The following is a 16,067-nucleotide window of genomic DNA, read 5'->3' on the forward strand; positions in this document are numbered from 1 at the left end:
AAATAAATAAATAAAAAGAATAGGAAGATTCAGCGAAAGCAAGTGGAAACTGTCACGCACAAGAAATTTTACACTATTATAAATAAGTAAGCACTATTTGGGAAAGGCTATGCATTTTATTTAAAAATTTTAAATTAATTTTAACATTTTGATAATCCTTGCACGTAAAAAGTAAAGGGCTCATGTTCCACATGGGATCGACGGAAATATATATATACATATACATTCACTCGCGGTATTTCATTTTCATTATTTCTATTACTTCAAAAATCCTAATTTCAAATTCACTAGTTCACCAAGTCACTCACTGATTATTCATTCATTTTATGAATAATCCATAAAAAAGTGACTTGTTAAGAAAGGTTGATTTATTTTCTGTACTGCCGTCACTTAGCTGTCAAATTCGCCAAGAACACAGTAGCGGTTCTCAGACGATGGGTAATCGCTCCTTTAAATTTAACTCACGTTCTTTGCAATTTACTTTGTATGCCGTTCGCCACTCGTTACTTTATTGATTCGTTCACATTTTCCTTTATATGCATTTCTGGGCGCTCTCTCGCAATTGGCTAGCATTTGTGTTTTCTGGAATATGGCGTTAAGGTCGGATTTCGAGGTGAGTTCGCGTTTTAATTACCAATTTAATTAATTAATCAAATGGAATCAGTGTAAAATTAAATGATTTCGATTGTTAACATGTGTAGAAGTAAATGCTATATGAATTACAGCTGTACATGTGAGAACTTCCATGTGAAGAGCACTAGAAGTGAATATGCAAGTGGTAGAATATGTAACAAAATACACCCAAAATGCAAATAAAAAAAACAATTATACCACCAAATAAGCTGATACATTAAGGTGTTTATATGCAATTCATAAATTGTGCTGCGGTAACCAAAAATAGCTTCATATGCCGTGAAACTCTGTTTGTTATGTTGTGTGTGCGTGTTTGTGTGCTGGTTTAAGTCGCTAAGGTGCTGATCTGGCTATAATTGTTGTGATGAGCCGCTGAGCTTGGCTTTGCGGCGACGCCCTTCTATATTGCTTAGAAACATCTGAGTTAATTAAATTAACAAGCCGAGGGGCCACAATATGGATGTACGCTCGATCGTTCATTGTCTGATAGCGAGCATGCAAAATGGGTGTGTGAGTAGGATTAGTCATTTGGAAATTGCAAATCAATAGTTTTCTGTTGAAGTATTAACCGCTTGGCATAGAAACCTCAAAGGAGTTCCAATTGCTTGCTTTTTGGATAATGCTCAAAGAATCGATTGTCACAAAGTTGCTTGTGTGAGTGGGAGGGGCCGCATTGGAGCTGATTTTTAAACGTTTGCCACAATATCGATCACATGTGGGTGGGTGGGTCAGTCAGCTTATAGGTATGTAAGGTGGCAGTGTGGAGTAGGAAGTGTTTGCCGCACTGCATCTAAGCATCATTATTGTAGAAAGTGGTTGTTGGAAAACTTTTGTATTTCCCAGCGCTCGTTAATCGCTGCATTCTTTCGCTCTCTCTCATTCTCTCTGATTACTGCTCGTTTTTTCAATTATTTTGTTTCGTTGTTCCGCCCTAACTCGTTGCAGAGAACGTTAACGTTCTCTGTTGCTTGTGTACGCGCTGCCTCTTTTCGTTTATCATCATTCGTTTTCTTGTTGGTATTCTATGCATTGTTGTTTTGTTGCTTGTTTTTGTTTGCATTTCAGGTAGGGAAGCAAGTGTTTGTTACTTGTTATTACTGCTTCCACATTTAGGGATGAATCGATATCATCAACTCTCGATACTTTTATTTCGATACCAAGTATTTATGTATTCGATTCTTTTATAGCAAATACGAACAGGCAAAGTACTCGTAGTAGTATTAAAATGTTTTCATATAACAACAACTTCTGCAAACTGATATGTGCGTTTCTATTATTACCTAAACAAGCTCGTTCATGTTTGGCTGTGGCTGCATATTCGGTTTTACATTTCACAATTATTATTAAAATAAATTTACAAATATAAATATAAAATCTGCAATATTTCATGAACTTTATCATTTTATAAATAATATACGTGTTTTATGTACAGAAAGACCAATAAATTTATTTTTAGTATCAAATACTTCATACGATATCTGTCTATACCTATTTACATATACATAGATGTGTATGCCTATGCTGGGTAACCTGAATGCCTGCAGGTGGTGTTGTATCTTGCGTTGTTAGGTTTGTTCTTATTTGTTCTTGTAACCACGAGTTTGTGTTTGCCAACATGCCCTAAAGGGCCATTTCATTGTCCTAGGTATTTTAGATATTAATTTGTTATTGTGCGTAGTTCGGTTGACAATAGATGACAGCAGTAGCAAGCCTAACTTGGGATGCCACTCAATGGAATCATATTCAAGAATGCGTATTCAAAAAATCTGCATCTTTAGTTCATTTAAATGAAAAATACTCCACTTAATTTTGCAATGGAGCAATGAATACTGGGGTAGTTCTTTTAATAAAGTCCCAAATGGCATGCACCTCGTTTAGTTTGATACTTCAGAGAGCTGTTGTTGTTATTGTAGCTCTGGTGCGTAAGAACGGTAAAATTGTCATCTAACGATAGGTCCGGCGAAATCTGCCCTGACTAGATTTGGCCAGGGGGCCAGCGGTGTTTTTTACGTTTGTCCGCAATTTTTTTTTTACCTTTTTCAGTGTTTTCCTATTGATCCCTTTAATTTGTACCACCATTTGTCATCCAATTTATTTTGAAATAATTTTTTACTAAATAAAAAAAATTATTTTGAGTGATGGAAATCGTTAAAATGTCAAATATGATTGACGTACAACGTCTTTTGCAAAAATCAAATCTTCCGATAGAGCTGATTCTCTAATCGAAATTACAATCATGGGGTTAAAAGAACAATCCAGCTTTATAAGTCCTTAGAATGAAATTTAAGTCTATGTGTAATGACATGTTTTATTCTTTCCAATAAAAAAACATTAAAAAATCTTTGTATGTCTTTTGAGCATTTTCAAATTAATTTATTTTCCAAACCGATAGCTGGACCACCTTGTATAATCTGCACCCTGCTTAGAAAAGATATGGTTGAAAATAAATAGTAACTTTGTCTGTCCACAGTCGATTAGCAAAATATTGAGATATATATTTTATACATCTTGGCCTTAATAATGCAGGTTTTAATTTAATCTAATGAACAAATTACATATTTAATAAATGCATATTGTCTAAACAACTTATCATATTGTGTAAAATCAAGTCATTTACAAAATCAAAACTTAGTAGTAGAAATAAATGAAAGTGGCAACTCTAGCTTGAACGAACATTTGAGCTTTTTGCTCACAATGCGCGCTCTCGAGGATTTTCTTCGCTTGCCATTCGACAAACCTTATTTGTTGGCTTATTTTTTACTCGAAAAGTTTAAAATGTGGAATTATATATGTAACTCGTGTTGTATACTGGAAACCATTGGTATTGGTACCATTTTGTGGCGCACCATTTGATGTAACCCTACTCATGCATACACATTGCCTATTGGAAATGACTTCCAGTCATTTGCTACCCTCTGAATTTTCGGTGTTCTAACAACCTTTTTTTCTATGCCGGAATCGGTGTCATTAGGACGCTTCGTGCTTCTCTAATTATTCACTAGTATCTATATGTCCATACACATACCCGTGTCGCTTCTGTGTCCACCTATTTATTGCCTTTCCATGCATGTGTGACTGGCTATGTTTTTTTTTTTTTTATTTTCTGTTTTGCTGCTACACATCAAAGTTGTTAATTTTTCCATTTCTCAAAGGTTGTTTTTTCTACGCTACAATTCAGATTTTGTCTCAGCCGTGCCGGTTGGATATAATTGCGACAGTCTCATTAATGAGTTTCCAACCTTGAAATGATTTTTGTGTCTCTTGCCATTTAACCGTGAAATTTATTAGAATTACAGTGCTAATGTGGCACTAAAATCGACAAACAAACATTTACAACGTCCAACCAAGTTTCGATTAGTCGGTACTTAAACTAGGTGAACTACATACATGCATATGCACCTACGTATGAAGCAATCTGGCTATCAACCCATCCAGTCGCACATAATTGTTGCATAAAAATTGCATTGACGTTGATGATGCAATTTCCGTTGGCGCCGACGTTGGCTTTGAGGGCGCACAAACTACAAACATACACATGTATATATGTACATATAACTGTGTACTTATTTATAGGCAAGTTTGTATATACAATATATGGTTAAATGCCGATAACAAAGACAAAGTCGTGGAAATTTGGAAAGTTAGCCACCACATGAAACCTCTTTTCAATTTAGGTTTATTTATGCGGACAAGAAGTATTGATACATTTTCCAGTATTAAATAAAAATTTAAAATAGACCAAGTCATTTGTAGGAAACTCTGGAGTACCGCACCAAGCAGTGACTCGTTGGGAGTGCATCGTTTTTTCTTGAATGACGTGGATTTTCAGTACCCCAAATGCGGCGTTTTGCTTGCTAACATATCCGTTTGGGTGGAAGGGTGCATCATCACTTCGTTCATGATGAAAAAATTACGCAATACGCAAAATGGACTTTTTGCAGAACGACCAATTTCATAAAACGTTTGGATCACTTTTACCTGTTTTACACATTGTTCAACTGAGTGTCACTCCATGAATAAGTTTGTTAAAGCCAATTGTTTAAGCAAAAAAATCGATTTTTCCAAAATGTTACGAACCCTTTAATAAAAAAAAACACGGCTGACATCAACCCAAGATGAATCATCGGGGCTAATAAACAAGAGTAAAGGTGTTTGGCGGCCGCCGTAGCCGAATGGATTGGTGCGTGACTACCATTCGGAATTCGGAGAACGTAGGTTCGAATCTCCGTGAAGCATCAAAATGATGAAAAAGTTTTCTCTAATAGCGGTTACACCTCGTGCGTCCTAACGTATGGGCAGAAACGTGGACGATGACAACATCCGATGAAGCGACGCTTGGAGTGTTTGAGAGAAAGATTCTGTGCAAGATTTTTGGACCTTTGCACGTCGGCAACGGCAAATTCGCAAGCGATGGAACGATGAGCTGTATGAGCTTTAAGGGGGGAAGCTGGTCTAGAGTGCAAAAAATGGGCATATTTTATGAATTTATTTTGACTCAACAAAGGAATCAATCGAAAATCTGTGAAATAGGTTTAATAATATAGCTTTCATGGTACAAATACAAAATTTTTCGTCTGAATTAATTTCAAAATGGCCGCTGTCCAGCAGTTCTCCTAAGGCGCCTTTTTTTCTAGTGGGTCCATTGCCGAAGACGTAAACTCCTTAATTTTTGTCCTGGATCAAAAAATACAATTTTTTTATTTTCTATATAACAACAGAAAGAGACGTACGTAGGATTTTTTCGATATTTTGTTTTTTTGCGAAATGGTGCACGTTTGAACAAAAAGTTACAATTTTCACTATAAAGAACGACGTAAAATTGTTGATTAAAAAAAAAACTATGTAATATAAATAAAAAATCCTACGTACGTCTCCGGAAAAAGGTATATTATTTCGAATGTATTGTCAAAATTTCGTAAGAATCGGTAAAGATTTGTTCGAGTTATGTCTTCGGCCAGTTTAAAAAAAGTGATTTCGAGAAAAACGCCTTTAAAGTTGTAAGTAGCGTTCGGGGCATACCTGCGAGGCACTGCCGTCGAATGAAAAATTTGGGCATTTAGACATTTTTGCTGGCATCCCTCATTTGGTATATTATTTCTAAGACCCTAAAGCACCTTTTAAGACAAAAAAAAAATTTTTCGATTTTTTCAAAATTCTAGACCAGCTTCCCCCCTTAAGACGACATAGACATAGCGCAGCGAATAAAGATCCAGCGGCTACGTTCGCTGGGTCATGTGGTCCGAATGGATACAAACGCTCCGGCTCTGAAAGTTTCAATGTGCTATCAGCTGGTGGTAGCAGAGGAAGAGGAAGAAATTCTCTGCGTTGGAAAGATCAGGTGGAGAAGGACTTAGCATCACTTGGTCTGTTCAATTGGCGCCGGTTAGAGAGAAAGGAACAACTAGCGCGCTTTGTTAAACTCGGCCAAAGTCGCGTAAGCGGTTATCGCGTCAATTAAGAAGAAGAAGAAGGTCGCCCCTCGGCAGGCAATGTCAAACCTCCGAATGTACTTCCGCCATGAAAAAGCTTCTCATAAAAAGTATCTGCCGTTCGGAGTGTAGTATGCAAGTGCAAATTATAGTTGGACCTTGGGTGTTTGGGCCTTTACCGCCGATAGCAGGACAGCTAGTTAGAAAATAATGCGATGATTCTAACTCATAGTCCTTAAAACAGGCCACAGTATGGATTTAAATTAATATTCAGTTTATCCGCATAGATTCCTATCGGATAGTGCAAGCGGAAGACTACGATGAATGTCGAGAATTTCGATTGATTTGAATTGCCAATACTTAGCTGTTACTGTTCAACGCTTGCTTAGTGACGAGAAGCGCATCTCTCTATTTACCATAGCACATCAACCATGCAGTTGTATTTGATGCCACTAAGACTTGCTACTGTTGTTGTTGTTGTAGCAGCAGCATAAACATTCCCCATAAATATACGGGGACAGCTACTGAAGTGACAGTCCTTAGGCGGATGCAAATCCAGGTCGTTCCGGTTACGTAGAACCGACTGCCGTGGGAACGAGGACTTGCTACTCATTCCAGCTTGTTAGGAAAGTATTCAGCGGCGACGGAAAGGAAATGAAATATTCCTAAACTGATTTCCATCCTACTGAACCTAAGGTTGACTATCTTGTGGAAGGCGGCTACCTTTGCTTGAAATATACTACAATAATTAGACACCTCAAATTTAAGATTGATGAATAGTTCCCGACATAAAATATTTTTCCAATTCTTTAATCCAACTTTGAACTGTTCTTGGATAAATTCATCGCTCTTTGCCACCAGATATTACGCGTCGACCACTCCTCACATGTAGAACGATTCGATTGGAGCAACCGGAGGTGAACACTAATCCGTTTCATCAAATCAAATTCGAGGTTTTTAAGTTTCTATCGTTTTAGGGGAAATTTGCTCGGGAATAACAATAAACATCAGAAATAATACAACAATAAAATAAATATAAATATTCTATTATGCGTGAGCAAATCAGTTGATCCTGTCATATACACTGAGGCCCCTATTATGAGCAACATTCGATCTTCGACTGTAGTCGAAAGTGCTGATCGAACGAATTTTCATTTGGTATTATGGTGCTCATTCGTTGAAGAATAGGACTATTGTGAATTTCGATCGCTTGACGCATTTACAATAGATAATTTTTTCTCAGCTGATACAGCAAATCAAAATAAAAGAAAAACCGATTGTGCTGAAATTCTTTGCCAACATTTTTTAAAAGTTAAAAAAAGTATTTTTTGAGAAAATGAGTACAACGGAGTTGTGGTTCGACGATTCATCGGATGATGAAAGATTAGTGGAACTAGCTAGAAGTAGAAAACAGTTGAGGGACGCATCCAACCCCCTAGAAATGGTTTCCACTGAGTAAATTTAGAATTTTCAAAATGTGTTGACGTACTTAATATTACAGAAATTTCCTTACAGATTTTTAAAGAACTTTAGATTATCTAAAGAGGCGTTTGTCAACCTACTGTCCAGTACAGAAAACCAGTTGCAGCAGTGCACCCGAGTCAAATTGATTCCAAATATTTTAAAGCTAGCCACAGTTCTGCGATTTTGTGCTCAGGGATCGTACCAATTGAGTATTGGTAATGAAGGTATGCTAGGACTTGCTCAACCCACTGTGTACAATGATGCTGAAGATATTGAAGTGGAGTCAGAAGCAGAAAACATAAGAAATGAAATTTTGAGAATATTATATTTAGAAAAATCTAAAAAGTATTAAATAGAAACCTTTACGCCACAGTTTCTGTTTTATTTTTGTTATAAATTTTCTTTATTCAATTATTCGTCATTCGAAAAAAATATGTATTTCAGTTCCTCTACGTATTTCAGCCCATGCCTGCCAAGGGAAAATAAAATGTATTTCTATAAACATCACAAAAAAAAACATTATTAAGCTTAATCCATTTTGCTGCCGTTCTCACTGGTGGTCCCAAGCAATTCAGCTCCGTTGTAAATTCCTCCCATTTTTTTGCTGCTTGAACTTTGGTGCAAATCCCTTTTGCGAATTGTGGATTCGCCTTTCTAATTGTTGTTTGGTACTCACGACTTTCGACTTGCATAAAATTAACAAAATTAGTATATATTTATTATTTGGTTACTATAAAACCATAAATAATCGCAAATAACTTACACTTTAACAAGTTTTCCCACAATACGCTACACAATCGAAAGCAAAATTGCATTCGACTCTAAATTCGGTAAACAACGAAAATTTCGATAGGGTTGAACCGCTCATAATACCAAATTGACATTCGATTTTCGATCTTCGACAACCAGCGAATATCGAAGATCGAATGTAACTCATAATAGGGGCCTGAATGTAGGATAGCGAATCGCGGATGTCGCCACTTTTTGTATGTATTCTCTTCACCATGTAAACAGTTCATATTCTAATAGTTCCCCTACATCAACACGTGCTCCCATATTTATTGACATTTTTAATTATCGTTTAATTGTAGTTAATTGTTTTGAGAGCCGTACTTGTGCGACCGCTGTAGCCGTATGGGTTGGTGCGTGACTACCATTCGGGCGCACGTGGGTTTAAATCTCAGTGCATGAAACAAATGATAGAAAACGGCTTTTCTAATAATGGTCGCTCCTGGCAAGCAATGGTAAACCTCCGAGTGTATTTCTGCCACGAAAAAGCTCCTTCAAAACCATTGCCCAAAACTTGTCCATACTGACCGTAAGCACATATTGATTTCATTAACTTTAAGAATCAACCTTAAGTTATACTGCAACCTTGCATCCACTTCTTTAGGTACTATCACGACCTATTCTCTTCGTTATCTAGATATCCCTGTGATAAGAGGTGCATACTACGGTTTTAGTATGTACATACATTGCGAAATTAGCTTGTTCGGATTCACCTCCGTTACATCACTATCTTCCAAGGGGAACGGTTTCCTAGTAGCTTGGCTGCAGATTTAGTAGTAGCTTAGCTGTAGTGGTAAAGCGTTTAAGCCAAAAGGAACCTTCTTGATTAATGTCACTGCCTTAAACACCTGTTGTGATCAGGTGAATGAAAAGCTAGATCTAGTGAGAGATCATTGGAATTAATTCCACCACCCATCCTGTCTTTTACCCTAAATATATTATTTGATACACCTAGTATCCAATTGAACGATGTCTAGTTAAGAATAATGACTTTCATCCCTTTGTAATATAAGCAACTCATGAATTTTTCACAGCGATGTGGATAGTTCAGAACTGCAGTTGAGACCTACAAATGGTCTTTCGCATCTCATTTTAATAGCTCCTAGTATAAAATTCACCAACCTATAACTGTGAGAAACAAAACTGTAATTTGGTGCTGAGCAAAACATGGGTATTTTATTGAAGATTACCAAACTCGATTGCAAGAATATGAAATTTAATCTTAATCTTCTTTCATAGAACTCAAATGTGACATAATAGAAAATTTACTAAATTAAAAACAAAGCAATGCAGGTCAATAAATTATTCCACGTCTCAACAGGACAACCCACTTACTGGCCTAGTGACCCAAATAAAACACCGGATCTTATAGATTTTTGCATATGCAAAGGTGTATCTAAAAATCAGGTCTCCATAGACACATGTCTAGATCTCTCATCAGACCATTCACCTTTGCTGTTAACAATAAACTCTTGTTTTCAAAAAAAGGAAATGACACCAAAGCTACACAATAAAATGACAAACTGGGAATACTTTAAAGAACTAGTCGAGGATACACTGTGCCTAAATATTCCACTAAAATCCAACTCTGATCTGGACACGGCCGTTGAGATTTTCAACAACTGCATTCAAAGAGCTGCGTGGACCGCTACGCCGGAAATTAAGCACACTCACGCTGAAGCGCACATTAACGATCACGTCAAAATTTTAATATCAGAAAAACGCAAGCTTCGGCGCATATGGCAAAGCACCAGAAACAGGAACGACAAAAAAAAACTAAATAAGCTCACAAAACAATTAAAAAACACTATAAGAGACGCAAAAAACTCAGAACTGCATGAATACTTATCCAACTTGTCACCTACGGAAGCTACTGACTACTCACTCTGGAAGGCAACGAAAAAGATCTCACAACCAACGCCTCACAACGCAGCGATAAAAACGTGTAGTGGAGATTGGGCAAAAACTGATAAACAAAAAGCAATAGTGTTTGCCAAACACCTATCAAATGTTTTCCAACCATTTCCGAGTCTCTCAGCTCCGTTTCAAATGGATTTTCCGACTGTACGATTTACCTGGAAAGAAGTTAGATACGCAGCAACCAAAACTCTCAAAACCAAAAAGGCGCCAGGTTACGATCTAATAACTAGTAAGGTTTTAAAAGAACTGCCCAAATGTGGATACAAATTCCTCACCATTATATGTAACGCGATGATAAAACAAGAGTATTTCCCAACTCAATGGAAAGTTGCTGAAATCATCCTTATACAAAAGCCAGGGAAAACCCCGAGCGTGGTATCCAATTACAGGCCAATAAGTCTATTGCCTGTTGCCTCCAAGCTCTTCGAAAAGCTGCTTTTAAAAAGGATAAATCCAATAATTGCGCAAAGAAATCTCATTCCAGCCCACCAATTTGGTTTTCGTAAGTATCACTCCACCATAGAGCAAGTTAATTGTGTGTATGATTTCGCTAGACAAGCACTTGAGAGGCGGCAATACTGTACAGCGGCATTTTTAGATATAACGCAAGCCTTCGATAAAGTCTGGCATGAAGGCCTGCTATACAAGCTTAAGCAGGGCTTACCGCACAACTGTTATATGCTCATAAAATCGTATTTGCAAAATAGACATTTTCTTGTTAAAGTAAACAACGAAACCACTAACCTTCACGCAATCAGAGCAGGTGTACCACAAGGAAGTGTTCTAGGCCCCATCTTGTACACTTTGTTCACGGCACATCTTCCACTATCAAAGAACACATATACAGCCACGTATGCAGATGATACAGTCGTCATGGCCAGGAGTACCCTTCCCTCAATTGCTTCTGATTACCTACAAGAAAACCTTAACAGTGTTAGCGGCTGGATGAAAAAATGGCGCATAAAAGCTAACGAAAGCAAATCGACGCAGATAACATTCACTCTTCGAAATGGCTCATGTCCTGCCGTATCTCTTAACAGCGTTCCAATACCACAAACAGATAATGCCAAATATTTAGGTATTCTATTAGACCGGCGTCTTACTTAGCGATCGCATATATTTTTAAAGCGAAAGCAACTTGGACTGAAATTGCGATCACTACACTGGTTAATCGGCTACAATTCAGCACTTACACTAGACAATAAGGTGCTTATCTACAAAGCTATTCTGAAACCGATATGGACGTATGGCGTTCAATTATGGGGCTCAGCAGCAAAATCAAATCTAGAAATCATGCAAAGATTTCAGTCAAAGGTGCTCCGCATGTGTGCCAATGCGCCATGGTTTGTACGAAACGAGATATTGCACCGTGACCTAAAAGTTACGACAGTTTTCGAAGAAATAAACAACCTCAGCCAGAGATACAACAACCGACTTGCCATTCATCCAAATAATCGAGCAAATAACCTTTCCAAGATAAGCTACTCCTCAAGATTAAAAAAATGTCAGCCTAACGATTTAATGCAAAGATTTAAACCGTAATATACGTAAATGCAAAAGTTGTAAAATTGTTTAATATATGTATATGTTATATGTTGCTCATTATTAAGTAACGAATTCCACTGGGAATTCTTACTCTAAGCTATTCTTATTTAAATTGTAGGTAAAAATAGTACTTATTGTTATTGTTATGACAGATTGTATGGAATAAATGGAGTTCGAAAAAAAAAAAAAAAAAAAAAAAAAAAAAAAAAAAAATTAAAAACCAGACTTCAACCCGTAACTTCCTGTTTTAACTAACGAAACTAAAGGGTGATTTTTTAAGAGCTATAGGAAATTAAAAAAAAAAACACGTAATTTTCAGAAAAATGCATGCAATTTTTATTTAAATCGATAGTAAAGTCCATATAATTTAATGTTTGAAGATTATTTCATGCAAATGTTGACCGCGATTGCGCTTCAAATGGACCATCCGCTTAGTCCAATTTTGGCATATTCTTTCCAATGTTTCGGCCGGTATCTCACATATAAATGCTTTAATGTTGTCTTCCAATAGACATGAGACATGAGCTTTAACATAGCCCCACAAAAAATAATCTAAAGGCGTTATATCGCACGATCTGGGTGGCCAATTGACAGGTCCCGAACGTGAAATAAAATGTTTACCGAACTCGCCTCTCAACAAGTCCATTGTTACGCGTGCTGTGTGGCATGTGGCACCGTCTTGCTGAAACCACATGTCATGCACGTCAAGCTCTTGCATTTTGGGCAAAAAAAGTAGGATATCATTTCACGGTAGCGCTCACCATTCACAGTTACGTTACGATTCGCAGCATCTTTGAAGAAGTACGGTCCAATGATTCCTCCAGCCCATAAACCGCACCAAACTGTGACCTTTTCTGGATACATTCGTAGCTCTTGCAATTCTTCTGACTAATCTTCACTCCAAAATCGACAATGCTGCTTATTTACGTACCCATTGATCCAAAAATGAGCTTTGTCGCTGAACACAATTTTTCGATAAAAAAGTGGATCTTCGGCCAACTTTCCAAGAGCCCATTCACCAAAAATTCTGCGTTGAGGTAGGTCGTTCGGGTTCAATTCTTGCACCAGCTGTATTTTGAAAGGCTTCACTCCTAAATCCATTTGCAAAATTTTCCACGTTGTTGAGTAACAGAGGCCCAATTGCTGCGAACGGCGTCGAATCGATAATTGATGGTCATCATTAACACTGGTCGATACAGCTGCGCTATTTTCTTCAGTTTGCACTCTACGTAAGCGTGCAGTAATGTAAATTTGGTTCTAAATTTAGTCACAATAGCTCGAATAGTCGCTTCAGTGGGTCGATTAAACTGACCATAAAATGGTAGAAGAGCGCGATAAACTTTCTTAACAGAACACGCATTTTTATTATAAAATTCAATGATTTGCAAGCATTGTTCGTTTGTAAGACGATTCATGGGTAAATTATAGACCAAACTAAAGATGTTTGACAGTGAAACAAAACACGAAACGTGCGTCAGCTGTTTAAACCAACTGTTTAAAAAGATAGTAGCTAAAAAACCACCCGTTACAATCGTAATGAGCGAGAAACTTGATTTATTTTCTATTTATTTATTTATTTTCCGCAATTGATATGTGTCCTGTCAGACTTTGAATACGTAGGAGCGAAGTGGTTTGAAAATGGGAAATACTATGAGTTCCGAACTAGAAAATTGTTTTTGCTGTGCAGATTTTTCCTGCTGGGCACTGCGCTACTTCTCATGTTCGCAAGCAACAAATGAAAACCGGAAAAAACTGTACTTTTTAAACGCCATTTTCACAAATCAATGCTAGCCTATAACTTATTTTGCCATCATTTTATTTTTTTTGAAAATTTTTTTTCCGTTCACGCTTTTTATTTACGAGTATGTATGGATGTGCCTATGTCTCTAATGAAATTATAAGTCAATAAAAATCTAATCAAATGACAATGAATTAACCACCCAAGATTGTTGGTGGTGTTGTTATTGTTGTTGTTGTTGTTGTCCTATATATGTACATAGTTGTTTTGATGTGTAGATAAAATTGTGCAAAAATGAGATTTATTCAATTGGAATTGAATGCGATAATGAGCGATTGACGATTAACGTTAAGTGAGGTGATTGTGCGATGGAGCGGGATATCGTCGTGAACAGGGCGAGAATTGAATAACGACAGGGCGAAAGAGGAGATGAGCTGTGTAGGGGTTGTGTGTAGTTAAGCGAAAAAAGTAGTAAATGCGGATAAAAGTTGACACTGTTTCGATTGAACAAAATGCACTTGCTTGTTGTTTGAACTTTACTATGTACCATTGAATGTATTTAGGTACTCGTATATGGAGCTTTTAGCGCTTTAATGTGCGATATTTGTGATGTACTGTAAGCACGTTGAAAATTTATAGTGTTTGACCGAAATTAAAAGCTTTTTCGAAATAGAAAACGTAGCTTGGACATACGGTAGTATTTAGAATCTCGAACCAATCCATTTTTATATCAATTAGATAATTCGGTGACAATCCACCATGCCAATTTTACCAATGTTCGGCCGAAACTGAGCCGAATCTAACACCTTCAAAGGTTCAAAAAATATACAGCGATTCAAAAAAGAAATCAGGATTTCCATTTTTTATTGTAACAGAACCGAACTTCGGCCAATTTTAACAATAATCGCCAAAAATCGAACCGAACCGAACATTTTTAAGGATAAAAAACCTGTACTTGCCAGCAATAATCGCCTAGGTCGATAATCAAACTTTTGATAGGAAGTACTTACGTACATACATATACATATGTCAGGGGGGCCAATCTGCGGCTCGCGAGTCACATGCGGCCCTTATAAGAATTATGTTTGGCTCGCAATAAATGTACCCGAATTCCCTTTTCATTTTCTCTTGATTGTTTTCTAAATCCATTTGAAATTAACATAATTTAAGGTGAGTTTTCCATTTCCAATATAAATATGACCCAAAAACAATCTGAAAAATTAGAATTAATAGAAATTATATGTCGACGTCGATACTTGAATTTTGGAAATTTGTACCAGAATAGAACTATCCTGAATTAGAAAAGGCTGCTTGTCGAATTACGAGTATTCCAATATTTAGAATAACGTGAATCGTTTTAATCCACTTTGAAATTCGTGAAATCCAAACACCGACCAGCATTAACTAATCAGCATCTCAAAGAATTACTGAGAAGTGTTGCCACCAATTATACAGACAATTTTAAAGAATTATCAGGAGAAATAAAATAAATGTGTTTAACTTTTATTATTTAAATTCAATATAAAGTACTTCTATTTATATGTTTACCTCGAATATAATTTCTGAAATTTTTTAATACCTTTAATTGCGACTTGCGTAAAATTTCAAATTTTGAAAAATGGTTCTGACTATCAAGGAGCTTGGCCACCCCTGGTGAATATGTATCTGCATATTATACAAGCCTCAATACGTTATTCTAATAAGTTTTTAATAATGCTGGAGGATTTCACGAAAATATCGAGTTTTATTAGTTGAATACAATAACAGAGTTTATTGCCTTTGATGATTAATGCAATTATTTAAAGAAAAATCAACTTTTTTGTTAATGAAGCAAAACACAGGTTTGTTACCTAATAATATAAGAAAGCCGAAATAATCTCGATTAATTTGCACAGCTGCGAACAAAATATTTATAAGTATATACGAAGGGCGTTTGAAAAGTCCGTGCAAAGTCGGGGAGATGGCAATACCGGCGCGCATCTATTGGAAAAATACAAACCAAGTTTCAGCCAGATCGTTATCTTTCTGTGTTTTTCGCATTCAGCTCACTTCTCAGCAGTTTTGGTAGCAAAAATAAGGGAAATAGGGTTTCAACTCGTTTCACATCCCCTCTATTCTCCAGACTTGGGTACCTCGGACTACTATTTCTTTCCCAATTGGAAAAAATGGTTGGCGGGAAAACGATTTTATTCAAACGAAGAGGTGGTTGCAGAAACGAATGACTATTTCTCAGACTTGACCATTTTTTTCGGAAGGAATCAACAAACTAGAACAGCGTGTAAGTCTAAAAGGAGACTATGTTGAAAAACAAAAAAAACAGTTGACCACAAACAAATAAGTAGTTTGTATTTTTGTACGGCATTTTTAGAATATACCCTCATACACCATGCAACAAAGTCAAATTTTTTTGGATGTTACTGGAAAGTTATTCGCTGTGTTTGAAAGTGTATGGGGCTGTTAGCTCGAAGCTGTTACTACACATGATGTAACACACCAATAAAATAATAGTAGTATATCAATTTCTGTATACTTCCACGAACGTTATTAGA

General features: G+C 36.6%; 1 protein-coding gene across 5 annotated transcripts in view; it reads left to right on the top strand.

Moving 5' to 3' along the window:
• The first annotated feature begins 511 nt into the window (after nt 1–511).
• LOC128855097 (sodium/potassium-transporting ATPase subunit alpha) overlaps nt 512–16,067 on the top strand; it is a 132,511-nt gene continuing 116,955 nt past the window's right edge. For 3 of the 5 annotated variants that reach the window (XM_054089721.1, XM_054089718.1, XM_054089719.1), the window contains exon 1: nt 551–613. In XM_054089721.1, coding sequence (XP_053945696.1) covers nt 590–613 — 24 coding nt within the window. In that variant the 5' untranslated portion in view covers nt 551–589. Of the gene's footprint in view, nt 614–16,067 lie in introns of all 5 variants that reach the window. The other 2 variants (XM_054089723.1, XM_054089717.1) reach the window with 2 other exon arrangements.

Source organism: Anastrepha ludens, chromosome 2 (assembly GCF_028408465.1).
Source record: "Anastrepha ludens isolate Willacy chromosome 2, idAnaLude1.1, whole genome shotgun sequence".
NCBI classification, from domain to species: Eukaryota; Metazoa; Arthropoda; class Insecta; order Diptera; family Tephritidae; genus Anastrepha; species Anastrepha ludens.